The sequence below is a fragment of the Ranitomeya imitator genome, chromosome 3 (assembly GCF_032444005.1).
Source record: "Ranitomeya imitator isolate aRanImi1 chromosome 3, aRanImi1.pri, whole genome shotgun sequence".
Lineage (NCBI taxonomy): Eukaryota > Metazoa > Chordata > Amphibia > Anura > Dendrobatidae > Ranitomeya > Ranitomeya imitator.
In genome coordinates, this window is record NC_091284.1 from 443,328,629 (window position 1) to 443,344,850 (window position 16,222).

General features: G+C 43.8%; 1 protein-coding gene across 1 annotated transcript in view; it reads right to left on the reverse strand.

Moving 5' to 3' along the window:
• VPS53 (VPS53 subunit of GARP complex) overlaps positions 1-16,222 on the reverse strand; it is a 408,370-nt gene that overhangs the window by 60,896 nt on the left and 331,252 nt on the right. The window contains exon 19 of the mRNA XM_069757361.1: positions 13,529-13,598. Within this exon, the coding sequence (XP_069613462.1) occupies positions 13,529-13,598 (70 nt within the window). The remainder of the gene's footprint in view (positions 1-13,528; positions 13,599-16,222) is intronic.

Here is a 16,222-nt window from a genome sequence, read left to right on the forward strand (position 1 = left end):
TTCTACCAGATCATTAATGAATATGTTGAAGAGAACAGGTCCCAATACTGACCCCTGCGGTACCCCACTGGTCACAGCGACCCAGTTAGAGACTATACCATTTATAACCACCCTCTGCTTTCTATCACTAAGCCAGTTACTAACCCATTTACACACATTTTCCCCCAGACCAAGCATTCTCATTTTGTGTACCAACCTCTTGTGCAGCACGGTATCAAACGCTTTGGAAAAATCGAGATATACCACGTCCAATGACTCACCGTGGTCCAGTCTATAGCTTACCTCTTCATAAAAACTGATTAGATTGGTTTGACAGGAGCGATTTCTCATAAACCCATGCTGATATGGAGTTAAACAGTTATTCTCATTGAGATAATCCAGAATAACATCCCTCAGAAACCCTTCAAATATTTTACCAACAATAGAGGTTAGACTTACTGGCCTACAATTTCCAGGTTCACTTTTAGAGCCCTTTTTGAATATTGGCACCACATTTGCTATGCGCCAGTCCTGCGGAACAGACCCTGTCGCTATAGAGTCACTAAAAATAAGAAATAATGGTTTATCTATTACATTACTTAGTTCTCTTAGTACTCGTGGGTGTATGCCATCCTGACCCGGAGATTTATCTATTTTAATCTTATTTAGCCGGTTTCGCACCTCTTCTTGGGTTAGATTGGTGACCCTTAATATAGGGTTTTCATTGTTTCTTGGGATTTCACCTAGCATTTCATTTTCCACCGTGAATACCGTGGAGAAGAAGGTGTTTAATATGTTAGCTTTTTCCTCGTCATCTACAACCATTCTTTCCTCACTATTTTTTAAGGGGCCTACATTTTCAGTTTTTATTCTTTTACTATTGATATAGTTGAAGAACAGTTTGGGATTAGTTTTACTCTCCTTAGCAATGTGCTTCTCTGTTTCCTTTTTGGCAGCTTTAATTAGTTTTTTAGATAAAGTATTTTTCTCCCTATAGTTTTTTAGAGCTTCAATGGTGCCATCCTGCTTTAGTAGTGCAAATGCTTTCTTTTTACTGTTAATTGCCTGTCTTACTTCTTTGTTTAGCCACATTGGGTTTTTCCTATTTCTAGTCCTTTTATTCCCACAAGGTATAAACCGCTTACACTGCCTATTTAGGATGTTCTTAAACATTTCCCATTTATTATCTGTATTCTCATTTCTGAGGATATTGTCCCAGTCTACCAGATTAAGGGCATCTCTAAGCTGTTCAAACTTTGCCTTCCTAAGGTTCAATGTTTTTGTGACTCCCTGACAAGTCCCCCTAGTGAAAGACAGGTGAAATTGCACAATATTGTGGTCGCTATTTCCTAAATGCCCAACCACCTGCAGATTTGTTATTCTGTCAGGTCTATTAGATAGTATTAGGTCTAAAAGTGCTGCTCCTCTGGTTGGATTCTGCACCAATTGTGAAAGATAATTTTTCTTGGTTATTAGCAGAAACCTGTTGCCTTTATGGGTTTCACAGGTTTCTGTTTCCCAGTTAATATCCGGGTAGTTAAAGTCCCCCATAACCAGGACCTCATTATGGGTTGCAGCTTCATCTATCTGCTTTAGAAGTAGACTTTCCATGCTTTCTGTTGTATTTGGGGGTTTGTAACAGACCCCAATGAGAATTTTGTTACCATTTTTCCCTCCATGAATTTCAACCCATATGGACTCGACATCCTCATTCCCTTCGCTAATATCCTCCCTTAAAGTGGACTTTACATAGAGACAAACCCCTCCTCCTCTCCGATTTTTACGATCCTTTCTAAACAGACTGTAACCCTGTAAGTTAACTGCCCAGTCATAGCTTTCATCTAACCATGTCTCGGTTATTCCCACTATGTCAAAGTTACCTGTAGATATTTCTGCTTCTAGTTCTTCCATCTTGTTTGTCAGGCTTCTGGCGTTTGCGAGCATGCAGTTTAGAGGATTTTGTTTTGTTCCAATCTCCTCACTGTGGATTGTTTTAGAAATGTTCTTACCTCCCTTCTGAGTATGTTTTCCTGGGTCGTCTTTGTTCGAGTCTAATGTTTTTCTTCCCGTCCCCCCTTCTTCTAGTTTAACGCCCTCCTGATGAGTGTAGCGAGTCTTCTGGCGAATGTGTGTTTCCCAGGTTTGTTGAGGTGTAGTCCGTCTCTGGCGAGGAGTCCATCATACCAGTAATTCACACCGTGGTCCAGGAATCCAAATCCTTGTTGTCTGCACCATCGTCTTAGCCAGTTGTTTGCATCAAGGATCCTGTTCCATCTCCTGGTGCCATGCCCATCTACTGGAAGGATAGAAGAAAAAACTACCTGTGCATCCAGTTCCTTTACTTTCTTCCCCAACTCTTCAAAGTCCTTGCAGATTGTCGGTAGGTCCTTCCTTGCCGTGTCATTGGTGCCAACATGTATCAGAAGAAATGGGTGGACGTCCTTGGAGCTGAAGAGCTTTGGTATCCTATCGGTCACATCCTTGATCATCGCACCTGGAAGGCAGCATACTTCTCTTGCAGTTATGTCCGGTCTGCAGATGGCTGCTTCTGTGCCTCTCAGTAGTGAGTCTCCCACCACCACCACTCTTCGTTGCTTCTTGGCTGTACTTTTTGCTGTCACTTGTTGCTGTGTGCCCTTTTCTTTTTTGCTTGCTGGTATTTCTTCATTCTTAGGTGTGCCATCTTCATCCTCTACAAAGATTTGATATCGGTTCTTCAGTTGTGTGGTTGGTGATTTCTCCATGGTCTTCTTGCTTCTTTTGGTCACATGCTTCCACTCATCTGCTTTTGGAGGTTCTCTGACACTTTTTGCACCTTCTGTGACCAGTAGAGATGCTTCTGTTCTGTCTAGAAAGTCTTCATTCTCTTTGATGAGTTTCAAAGTTGCTATTCTTTCTTCCAGACCCCGCACCTTTTCTTCTAAAAGGGCCACTAGTCTACACTTCTGACAGGTGAAATTGGATTCTTCTTCTGGTCGATCTGTGAACATGTAGCACATGCTGCAGCTCACCATGTAGGTTGTCACATCTGCCATGTTGCTCCTAGATCCTGCTGACTTGCTGTGTGTTTTCCTTCTTGTGTAATCTACTCAGCCAAGCTCTCTTGCAATAATGTCCTACAGGCAAAAATTGGTTTGATATCATGGGGACTTTAGATATAACTTCCCTCTACACTGTGATTGAGGACAAAAAGGGATGTGAAGCAGTTGAATATTTTATGTCAAAGAATAGCCAGACACACAGGGATCAGAATCTTTTTATTCTAGATTGTATCGACTTTATAGTTACTCACAATTATTTTAAATTCGGGGCGGACTACTACTCCCAGGAATGGGGTACTGCCATGGGTACCAGGTTTGCCCCTAGTTACGCCAACCTTTACGTAGGGAGGTGGGAAGAAGAAAACATCTTCAGCGGGGGTGAGCTACGGGCGAACCTGGTCCTATGGCAGAGGTTCATTGACGATATCATATTTATTTGGTCTGGGGGCCCCATTTTATTAAATGATTTTATTCAACACTTAAACACAAATGATTACTTTTTAAAATTCACTTCAGTTATAAATAATAAAGAAATAAATTTTTTAGACTTAAGAATTTTTATTGATAGCAACAAAATACATACTCAAATATATCACAAACCCACTGATTCTGGAAACTATATAGCCTTGGACAGTTGTCATCTTCCCAGTTGGCTTCTTAATGTTCCAAAGAGCCAATTCATCAGGGCACATAGAAATTGCTCTAGACTGGACAACTATAATAAGGAAGCAAACCTCTTGGTGGAGAAATTTGTAATTAAAGGATATGACAAAAAATTCCTGTTAGAAACTAAGGAACAGGTTGGAGAACACCCGAGGGAAAGGTTCCTGATGCAGATAGAAAAGAAGTCAGAAAAAATGAATGGAGAAAAATGGGGAGATTATGAGATTCCAATTATAATGCAATATCATTCTAAAAGTGGACTGCTGAACAAGATTGTAAATAAACATTGGAACTTACTCAAAGAGGATAAGATAATTGGGGAGTTACTACCAGTGCGTCCAAAATTCGTTTTCAAAAGGGCAAAACATTTGGGGAATCTAATTGCCCCAACGATATGTAGACCTCTGGAGAAAGAAGAAAAAAATCATCATTTTTTATCAAAACGCCCCAATGGCTTCTTCCCATGCAAAAAAATGCTTACCATGTAAGAAATTAGGCACAAAAAAACAAATCTCCATCTCCAATCAGTCAACAGTAATTAATATTAAAGATTTCATCACCTGCTCCACTAAGGCTACGTTCACATTAGCGTTACGCTAATGTGCGTCGCTGTTGCGTCGGCGACGCAGCGGCGACGCGCCCCTATGTTTAACATAGGGGACGCATGCGTTTTTTTGTTACCGTTTTTCGACATGTGCGTCGTTTTCGACGCTAGCGTCGGACGCACGAAAATGCAACAAGTTGCATTTTTCGTGCGTCCGATTTTCGTCAAAAAACGACGCACGCGTCGCAAAACGCAGCGTTTTTGCGCGCGTTTTTGGTGCGTCGCGCGTTGCGTCGCTGTTGCGTCGCCGACGCACCGGCGCGCAACGCTAATGTGAACGTAGCCTAAAGGAGTTATCTACAGTATTATGTGCCCTTGCAAGAAACTATACATAGGTCGCACTATTCGCCTTATGAATGTAAGGATAAGAGAACATTTGTGCAACATTAGTAAAAAACTCTCGGAACACCCTTTATCTCAACATTTTGCCAAATATCACGGGGGTTCACTTGAGGACATCTTAGTCACTGGACTGAAAATAGTGAAAAAAGACTGGAGGGGTGGCAACTTTATTCACCAAATGTCAAGAGAAGAAATGAGGTACACATTTGAACTGAATACTTTGGCACCGCACGGTCTAAATACTGAGATAGAACGGTTTGCTTTTATCCAATGAGCAAATTAAAAAAAAAAAAGGCGGCACGCTATACAAAGCACACATCTTGCACACAGCACCATCCCTGATGAAGGAGTCAGTGACTCTGAAACGCGTAGGATTAGTTGGTCCTGTGTGCTATTCGTAGCTCCGCAGCTGGTCACGTGTACACATCACGTGACTGTGACATCACACAAGGTCCTGCACCTTGTCGGCTTCAGCTCTATACACGCGGCCGCCACTGCCTGTGCACGGCAGTTACCAAGCTCTGGGGGAGTACGCTAGTCACCGGCCGGGACAGCGTCCCCTATACTACTATTTGCTCTGCAACATATTGGATATTTTCGGAACAGAGATTCAGAGAAGGCTTCAGATACCAACCTTTCAGCGCATGAGTGAAGGACCTTTCCGCATGTCAGCACTGGACACGGATTTCCTTTTCTTTGATATTAAGGTAAACACATCTTGATAATCACAGTCCTGTATGGGGAACCTTGTTTACGACATTTCCCAGTATTTTAACTATTTATGGCTCCATATAGGTGAACTTAGCGCAAATATCACATATAGTTTTCTTTGATTAACCACTTCTGGGACGATTGGGAGTGATTTCGTCCATATACGAGATTTGCTGCTTATTCACCTGGAGCAACTAAGCAGCGGCGTATGGTTCATTTTTAGACATAACAACGATTTTACCCTACAGATTAGCTGCATATTAATCCCCCAAGCTTTGTATATGATCCCCCAGCCTTGTCCCCAGTCCTATTATATGCCTCCCCATCCTGGTCCCCCATCCTGCCTGCACTGCTGCTGTTTAATATATAAATACAAAAAAAAAAAGCAATAAACACTCCTACACACCTGTACGTACTCCGTGCCCGTGCAGCAAGTTATCTGTGTTAAACATGTAAATGAAATGGCACCACAGTCGGTGTGTGAGCATAATGCGCTATCCGTCACAATTTTGTTGAAGACACTGTACGCAAATTTGTCTTCAATAAAATGCCGGCGGATATCGCGGTATGTGCAGGTGCGGACTCCAGCGCCACTCCTCCTCCAGCCTCGTCCTCATGGCACCGGAGATAGGTGGGGAGTCTGGCGCCGCACTCCTCCTCCAGCCTAGTCCTCATGGCACCGGAGATAGGCAGGGAGTCTGGCGCCACACTTCTCCTCCAGCCTAGTCCTCATGGCACCGGAGATAGGTGGGGAATCTGGCACCACACTCCTCCTCCAGCTTCGTCCTCATGGCACCGGAGATAGGCGGGGAGTCTGGCGCCACACTCCTCCTCCAGCCTCGTCCTCATGGCACCGGAGATAGGCAGGGAGTCTGGCGCCACACTCCTCCTCCAGCCTCATCCTCATGGCACTGGAGATAGGTGGGGAATCTGGCACCACACTCCTCCTGCCTCGTCCTCATGGCACCAGAGATAGGCGGGGAGTCTGGCGCCACACTCCTCCTCCAGCCTCGTCCTCATGGCACCGGAGATAGGCGGGGAGTCTGGCGCCACACTCCTCCTCCAGCCTCATCCTCATGGCACCGGAGATAGGTGGGGAATCTGGCACCACACTCCTCCAACTGCCTCGTTCTCATGGCACCGGAGATAGGCGGGGAGTCTGGCGCCACACTCCTCCTCCTGCCTCGTCCTCAAGGCACCAGAGATAGGTGGGGAGTCTGGCGTCACACTCCTCTTCCAGCCTCGTCCTCATGGCACCGGAAAAAGGCGGGGAGTCTGGCGCCACACTCCTCCTCCAGCCTTGTCCTCATGGCACCGGAGATAGGCGGGGAGTCTGGCACCACACTCCTCCTCCTGCCTCGTCCTCATGGCACCGGAGATAGGCGGGGAGTCTGGCACCACACTCCTTCTCCTACCTCATCCTCATGGCACCGGAGAGAGGCGGGAGTCTGGCGCCACACTCCTCCTCCAGCCTCATGGCACTGGAGATAGGCGGGGAGTCTGGCGCCACACTCCTCCTCCTGCCTCGTCCTCATGGCACCGGAGATAGGTGGGGAATCTGGCACCACACTCCTCCTCCTACCTCATCCTCATGGCACCGGAGATAGGCGGGGAGTCTGGCGCCACACTCCTCCTCCAGCTTCGTCCTCATGGCACCGGAGAGAGGCGAGAGTCTGGCGCCACACTCCTCCTGCAGCCTCATCCACCTCGCTATCACCACGAGGTAATGGACCGTCGGTGTATTAATGCATCGTCCTTTTGAAACCGGCCACACAGCGCTGGCGCAGTCTATACTCGCTTCAGACAGAAGGATGCATCCAGCATTATATTATAGATTTGATACATTTCTTGTACTTATTCCTTTTGTATTTTAAAGGGGTTGTCTTCTTTCAGAAAATCTCCATTCCTGGCTGCAGCTGGTTATAAATATATATAAAAAAATGCATTTTACTCACTGTACCTGAGTCCAGTGCTCTGACTCTGGCACTGCTCCCAGTGCCAGGTATTGGCTGTAGTGCTGACTTCACGTTTACAGTGCAGCAGCCAATCAGTGAGCTCAGTGGTCTGCTGGGGTAAATGAAACAACCTGACCAGGGCCGCTGAGATCACAGATTGGCTGCCATGTTCTCCATATGACATCGGGGCCACAGCCAATAAGGGACACTGAAAGCAGCATCAGAAACTAAACACTGGACCTGGGAATGGTGAGGAAAGTGAGGTTTGTTTGACAATCTGCAGGCATGAGTGAAAATTCTATGAAAGGGGACAACCCCAATTTTGCCAATTTAGTTGTGTGCAGTAAACTAATATAAATAGACTAAGCAAATAGGCAGGAGTATGTGTTTGATACCAGGACATTAGCCCTATTGGAGGACAGGAAGAGATTATGATCTCCGCACAGCACAGCAGAATATATTGGTGATATACAAACAAAGTAAATAGAAAAAGTAAAAACAAAAAAAGTAGTCTATATTTTGAGAGTCGTTTGCTTCCAAACAGTACAAAATGTTGGCTTTAATTTCTCTCGAAGGAAGACATATATCAAATGGATTTCTAACTTTCAGCCACATATGTCAACATGACATCTCCTGCAGATCAGCATTATGAAGGTCAGAGAGCTCCTGACTGTAATATATTAGTGTTTTTATGGTCGCTGATAAATGCTGTGAAGTGTTTGTATTTGTCTGGCGCAAGCGTAAAGTACAAAAAAGGAAGCTAAATACAACAGTATAAATAGAACTGCCAGGCAGGAAGCATGGATTAGTACACACAGCTTGTTCCAAACCTTTTGAATGACATGTATTTGGCCTCTTGTTCGTAAAAATGAAAAAGCAATCGACTGATATAGACAGGATTTTAGGAAACCGAAATAATTGATGGCAATGTGGTTTTTATTAAATAGTTTGATTTCCAGCACAACAAATGCTTCCTAATGAATGGTACAATAAGCAGCACTGACAACAGAGCGCAGAACGGTGTCCCTATAGTGGGGGTCTGCTATCCCATGGAGGTTTTCTGTAAAAGTGTATATTGCTACATGTATTCTCTTCCACTTAAGTTACATTAGAGAGCCAAATGACGGTGTTCAGGAGCAATTACAGCATTTATTTATTGCCCGGCTTTGAAGCTAGGTTAGAGGATAAGTTTCCAGGAGCACAGCATAGTAACTGGAAATCACATTCCAAGTCTGATAATAACGCAGGGTTGCCAGTATGGACAGCCATAGGTTATGTAACAAATCCATGTACCTTTTCAGTGAAGCTCAATGTCTACAGTGGCCATTGTAGTGCTAAGAATGTGAGTGACTGTGTACAAGCAGTGCTTTAGTACTATCCCACTAGTAATGAGTCAGAGTCTGCAATGTGGTCCAAGGCTGCACCTTTCCAAGTTCAGGTAATGCAGAGGGGGAGTTAGATTTTCACAGCATATTATCATGCAGGACCTAGTATGAGGGTGATGCTTCCCAAAATGCACATCACCAAGACAAGCTCTGGAGATTGCAGAACGTCTGCTGCGGACTGGACTTCAGGCTATAACTGGACTAGTACAGGATAATCTAAAGTAACCCTCCATTCAGTCACCTAGCGCCCTCCTCATCAACCACCCTTGCACCATTACGGCATTTTGGCTCCCCCATAAAATGCCGCCACAGCCGCAGAATGTTCTCAGTAAAGGTACCTTCACACTAAACGACGCTGCAGCGATCCAGACAACGATCCGGATCGCTGCAGCGTCGCTGTTTGGTCGCTGGAGAGCTGTCACACAGACCGCTCTCCAGCGACCAACGATGCCGGTAACCAGGGTAAACATCGGGTTACTAAGCGCAGGGCCGCGCTTAGTAACCCGATGTTTACCCTGGTTACCATCCTAAAAGAAAAAAAACAAACGCTACATACTTACCTACCGCTGTCTGTCCCCGGCGCTTTGCTTCTCTGCTCTGGCTGTGAGCGTCGGGCAGCCGGAAAGCACAGCGGTGACGTCACCGCTCTGCTTTCCGGCTGCCCGGCGCTCACAGCCAGAGCAGAGAAGCACAGCGCCGGGGACAGACAGCGGTAGGTAAGTATGTAGCGTTTGTTTTTTTTACTTTTAGGATGGTAACCAGGGTAAACATCGGGTTACTAAGCGCGGCCCTGCGCTTAGTAACCCGATGTTTACCCTGGTTACCAGCGAAGACATCGCTGAATCGGTGTCACACACGCCGATTCAGCGATGTCAGCGGGAGAGCCAGCGACCAAAGAAAGGTCTGGCCCTCTAGCCCCGACCAACGACATCACAGCAGGATTCTGATCGCTGCTGCGTGTCAAACTAAACGATATCGCTAGCGAGAACGCTGCAACGTCACGGATCGCTAGCGATATCGTTTAGTGTGAAGGTACCTTAAGTCTGAATTTCACCAACCGCAGCTTTTCATAAAGAAGTCAAAGACTATAGTGACCATTCAGGTAAAATGAAAATGGCAAACCTGAATGCATGATCGTAAATGAGAAGAGCAACATATATTTTCACTATATAATTGCCATGTAGTCAATTTTTCACTTAACTTAAGAGTAGATTTAAAGCGAATCTGTGAGCAGGATTTCACTCCCCTATTTATATGTACATGTAGTAGTGCTTTCAAATACAAGTCAAGCAGTAGCTCTACATGGCCGGTCCATTATGCAGTTAAAGAGAAATCAGCATTTAAATTGCTATGAAAATGAAGATAAAGGGCTATGGTAGATATGAAGCCTCTGTCACTGCAGCTCTATTCAATGGCTAGAGCCGCCTCCTCCTGCGTGACTGACAGCCAATATGATGTGTGACTTCAAGCAAAGGAGCCATCAGTCAAGCAAGAGGAACTGGTGCTGGACGGGGAATAGAGCTGGAGTGACAGAGGCTTCAGATCTTCAGCCTCATTTGCATATCAATTCAAACAATGATTTCTCAGTGACAGAGGCACGACTGATCACGTAATGGTATTGCTGAGCTAGTGGACATATCTATATATATATAATCGTCTAAGGGGCACTTCCGTCTGTTTGTCTGTCTGTCACGGAAATCCCGCGTCGCTAATTGGTCACGGCCACAAGGCTGCGACCAATCAGCGACGGGCACAGTCCAGCCGCAAATTCGCCCCTTCCTACTCACGGTCAGTGCCCCTTCAGTCAGCGCTCACACAGGGTTAATGGCTGCGTTACACCATGTTATGCCGCCGTGTAACGCAGTCAGTTAACGCTGCTATTAACCCTGTGTGACCAACTTGCCTATGCAGCATCAATAGTAAAAAGATCTAATGTTAAACATAATAAAAAAATAAAAAATAATTATATTACCTTCCGGCGCCTTTCCTGCTCCTCGCGACGCTCCGGGCCATGCATTGCGGGCTCGCGAGATGATGACACAGCGATCTCGCAAGACCGCTACGTCATCATCTCGCGAGACCGCAATGCATTCTTGGGACTGGAGTGTCGCAATCAGCATTGCTAAACGCCTCGCCTGGATCCGGAGGCCGCCGGAAGGTGAGTATATAACTTTTTTATTTTCAAATCATATATTTTAATTTTTTTTTTTTTTTTTTTTAACAGGGATATGGTGCCCACATTGCTATATACACGTGGGCTGTGTTATATACTACGTGGGCTGTGTTATTTACTACGTGGGCTGTGCTATATACTGTGTGGGCTGTGTTATATACTGCGTGGGCTGTGTTATATACTACGTGGGCTGTGCTATATACTACATCGATGTGCTATATACTAAATGGGCTGTGTTATACACTGCGTGAGCTGTTATCTACTGCGTCTCTGTGCTATATACAATGTGGGCTGTGCAAAATATTACGTGGCTGGGCAATATACTACGTGAGCTGTGCTATATACTACGTAGCTGTGCAATATATTACGTGGCTGTGTTATATACTGAGTGAGCTGTGCTACATACTACGTAGATGTGCAATATACATGGCTGGGCAATATACTACGTGGGCTGTTATACACTGCATGGGCTGTGTTATACACTACGTGGGCTGTGCTATATACTACGTGGGCTGTGCTATATACTACGTTGCTGTGCTATATACTATGTGGCTGTGCTATATGCTACGTGGCTGTGCTATATGCTACGTGGCCTGTGCTATATGCTACGTGGCTGTGCTATATGCTACATGGGCTGTGCTATATGCTACGTGGGCTGTGTTATATGCTACGTGGGCTGTGTTATATGCTACTTGACTGTGGTATATTTCACTCCTGTATCTGTGCATCATGAATTGTGGTATGTGTTAAAGACGGGGGCCCACAGACTCTTTCACCCGGGGCCCTCAAAAACCTGGATGAGGCCCTGGCTTCACTGATTGGTCTCGCTCGGCCGGCCGCGAACAATCAGCGACAGGCACAGTCCGCCCGCAAATTGGCGCGGAATTTGAACCACGCTTCGCTAATTGGTCGCACCTGGCCAGCCGAATCCTGTGTATAAATTGCATTATTCTGAAAACTTCATAAATAAACTACATACATATTCTAGAATACCCGATGCGTTAGAATCGGGCCACCATCTAGTAAATATACAGTTAGGGAGATGAAATCCTATGAACAGTTTCCATTTAAGCAATTAAACAATGCAAATATTCTATTTTCACATGTTGTTGCAGCATTTTTTTATGCAAATTAAGAGCTGCATTTTACAGTACCAACAAAAACAGATTTCTGAAACCCCATGCACACACTTTTTTTTTCCTGATTGAATTGTAAAACTGCAGCTTTTGAATTATTTCAGCATTTTTGCACCCATAGAAAGCAATGAGTACCGTAAGTGCAAAAAAAAAGCAGCAAACTTATTTTTTGCAGCATTTTTGGTGAAAAAATGAAGGTACAGCAGAATGTGAAACCCATTTATTTTTGTCATTTTCTAAGTTTAAATTTTACTGTAATTTCTTGGTATCCTCACATGGGCATGGCTGTTAGTATTAGTACAGTGTAATTAAATTAGTGATATGTGTTAATGTAAACAATGCCCTACCAACGTGTGAAAGTAAACAATGTCATACCAACTCAATGTCCTACCATTGTGTGAACATAAATAATGTCATACAAACTCAATGTTTTATGGTTTCACATAAGTCATGCATTGGTGGCCCAACACCTTGTATTGTTCATGCTTACAAAGTGGAAACAAATCTGAACTTGGGATCCTGAAAAACAAAGCAAAAAAAAAAAAAAACGGAGCAAGGAAAGAAGTAAAAAAAAGGCAGGAAAACCTGTGCTATAGCTGCAGCTTTTTAACTGTCAAGAGATCAGGTTTAGGCTGCTGAAAAAAGCAACAAAAAAAGCAATGTGTGAACATAGACTAATCAAGTAAAAAAAAAATGGTGACCATAAACCGCTCCATGTACACTGTCCACAAAGTTTTTATTTTATGCGATTCATTTTGTCTTGTCACAATACATTTTAAAGAAAGTATACAAATAAAATTGAACCTTTAGTAAAAAAACAAGTAAAGCAATGATGGACATTATATTCCATGCCATCGTCTGTCACTCTCTTACGATGTTTAGCAATTAGCATCCCAATTATGTAAGGGCCTCTGTGTTACTATGACGTTGTTTAAGCAGTTATGATAAAAGATTTGTTTTCTCATTTAACTTCTTGACATATTTATAAGATTTGTTTTTGAAGTTTGAGAAGTCGGCATGAAAGCGCAATTGAACAAGGACATGGTGGAATGAAGCTTAAAATCATCATAGTCTGAGCTACAAAATTCTGCAAGTGATGTCAGCACGGCAAGTAGACGCAGCTTGCCACAAGTGAAAGCGGCCTATTGTGCTTTGATAGCATACCAGCTGTCCTTAGTAAGGGCCTGTGGGGTATAATGTAGACTAGTCATACAGTACATAGTCAAGCCTGTGTAAATATTCAATTTATGGGGTTATAAATTACTAGAATTTCCATGAAAACTGGAAAATTGTCCATATATAATATTAGAAAACTACAATTTAGAGTATTAGTCAGGTGACCATAGAAATTGCTGCCACACAAATTATTCTGTATCAGTACAAGAAGTCACTGCCAGAAAAATGGTTACACCAACTAGGAATGTCGACCACCACTGTCTAGTGTTTACACACCCTATGGGCAGCAGCGGGTCTTGAACTAAATAGTTGGCACAAATTTAATTGCATTATGTATCACACATGTAATTACTCTCTACATACCTGTTCAGCTCCAACCATACTAATAGGCTTGCACTTAAAAAGGTGGTTGATAAACTTTGGAATGAAGGAGCTGAAAAACAGAATTCACAGTATGGTAAATAGGTAAATGCAGAAAAATAATCCTACCGAAACAAGTACGGATATGCACGTATTCACCCAAATGACCCACCAGATGTGATCATATAAAACTCTTAAAATAAAAACAGTAGAGACGGACTGACACTTCACTTCCGGCAACTAACGACTGCTTAAAACATACTTGTTTGCTGATCGGAACGCGTTTAATTGAAACAGCAGACCTTATTTCCTATGCTCACAGAATGATCAGTAATCAATAGTTCAGTGTGCATAGATTCATTGTTCTCGGCAGCACATGTCGTGTTTACACAGAATGGGTGCTGCGGAGAATGATCATTTTTAAGCCTACTTATAAATTATTGCACCAGACAAACAAGCATTTACCGTAAGCATTTTGCTCATTTGATGGTCAACTAGTAGCATTTTTACACTCTGTCTCATCATGAGGAAACAAGTGGTCATTGGAACACTAGTTGACAATAATCAGTCAGAGTAAATTCAGTTTAACACACTATGCACAAGAGATCTGGGGAATGGGGTTCTGGAACCCTGTCAAATAGAGTGGAGAGTGTATGCTCAACCTCTGCTCCATTATTTATGAGACTTCCGGAAAAAGCCAAGGAAAAGCCAAGTGTTATACCTGGCTTTCTTTAACAGTCTCAAAGACAAGTGATTGAAGCGGAGGTCAAGCATGTGCACGTAGAACCATTCAATGCTGGATTGCTTTGGATTCCAACATTCAGACCCTCAGCGATCATCATAGATATGGAATAACTTGTTACTTTTGAGAACGACCCTTTAAAAATGTGTGCTCTTTGAATGTAAATAAAACAGGGAATGTTTCCTTACTATAAATACCATGGAAAAACAACAAGAGAAAGAAAGCTATGCAAATAGGGCGCACGCCCCAAAAAATACAAACTGAATAGCAAAAAATACAAAAATAATTTATTAAAGAAAGAAACAAATGCACAAAAATAAAAACATATAAAATACAACAACCACACTACTGGTCCCAAGATATTCATATATAAACAGCCCAAATATAAATGATATTAGACGATATTTGTTTCTTTCTTTAATACATTATTTTTGTATTTTTTGCTATTCAGTTTGTATTTTTTGGGGCGTGCGCCCTATTTGCATAGCTTTCTTTCTCTTGTTGTTTTTCCATGATGTTTTTGCTATGCATTGAGCTGCACCCCTTTATATGTTCATCATAATTATGGTAGTCGCCCAGTTGTGGTGCTCCCTTACTCTCTAAATATTACTATAAATACCACTCTCTGCTCATTCTTCTCGACCTTTCTGCAGCTTTCAACACTGTTGACCACCCTCTCTTACTCTCTAGGCTCCAGTCACTTGGCATTAAGGACACTGCTCTCTCCTGGTTCTCCTCCTATCTTTCTGACTGCTCCTTCAGTGTTCTGTTCTCTGGCTCCACTTCATCTCCTCTTCCTCTCACTGTCGGGGTACCCCAGGGCTCAGTCCTTGGCCCCCGTCTCTTCTCCCTCTACACGGCCCCAATTGGACAGACCATTGGCAGATTTGGCTTTCAGTACCATCTTTATGCCGATGACACACAACTATACACGTCATCCCCTGACCTTACCCCCGCTGTACTACAGAACACCAGTGACTGTCTGTCTGCAGTCTCCAACATCATGTCTGCTCTCTATCTGAAACTCAACCTCTCCAAAACTGAACTTCTTCTGCTCCCGCCATCTACTAACCTCCCTAAATCTGACATTTCCCTCTCCGTGGGTGGCACCATAATAACACCCCGGCAGCAGGCACGCGGTCTGGCTGTTATGTTTGACACCAATCTCTCCTTCACATCCCATATACAATCTCTTGCCCGCTCGTGCCGCTTACACCTAAAGAACATCTCTAGAATCCATCCTTTTCTCACCATGGAAACAACAAAAACCCTCACTGTCGCCTTGACCCACTCGCGCCTGGACTACTGCAATGCTCTACTAATTGGCCTCCCCCTTACTCGACTTTCCCCTCACCAGTCCATCCTTAATGCAGCAGCCAGGGTTGTCTATCTAGCTAATCGTTACTCAAACGCGTCCGCTCTTCGCCAGTCATTACACTGGCTGCCCATTCATTACAGGATACAATTCAAAGTACTTGTTGTCACGCACAAAGCTCTCCACAGTGTGGCACCCCCTTAAATCTCCTCCCTCATTTCTGTCTATCGGCCTAACTGACCTCTGCGCACTGCAAATGACTTTCGACTAACCTCTGCACTAATCCGTACCTCCCTCTCCGGACTTCAAGACATCTCCCGTGCTGCGCCAATCCTCTGGAATGCTCTACTCCAAGATATTAGGACCATCTACAATTTGCAAAGTTTTAGGTGCACCCTCAAAACACATTTGTTCAGAGCGGCCTATCACGTTCACTAATCAAAGTCATTTTATGTTTGGGTGTGTAGCCCATTCACCATCTCCATCTATCCCCCACCCCCTGAAGATGGCTGGACCATCATTGTAAATACATAATTGTAAATACACACCTGTACTTTGTATCTCCCCCACCTCATTGTAGATTGTAAGCTCTCACGAGCAGGGTTGTCTTATTTTGCTTTAACCCCTTTCTACCATTGGA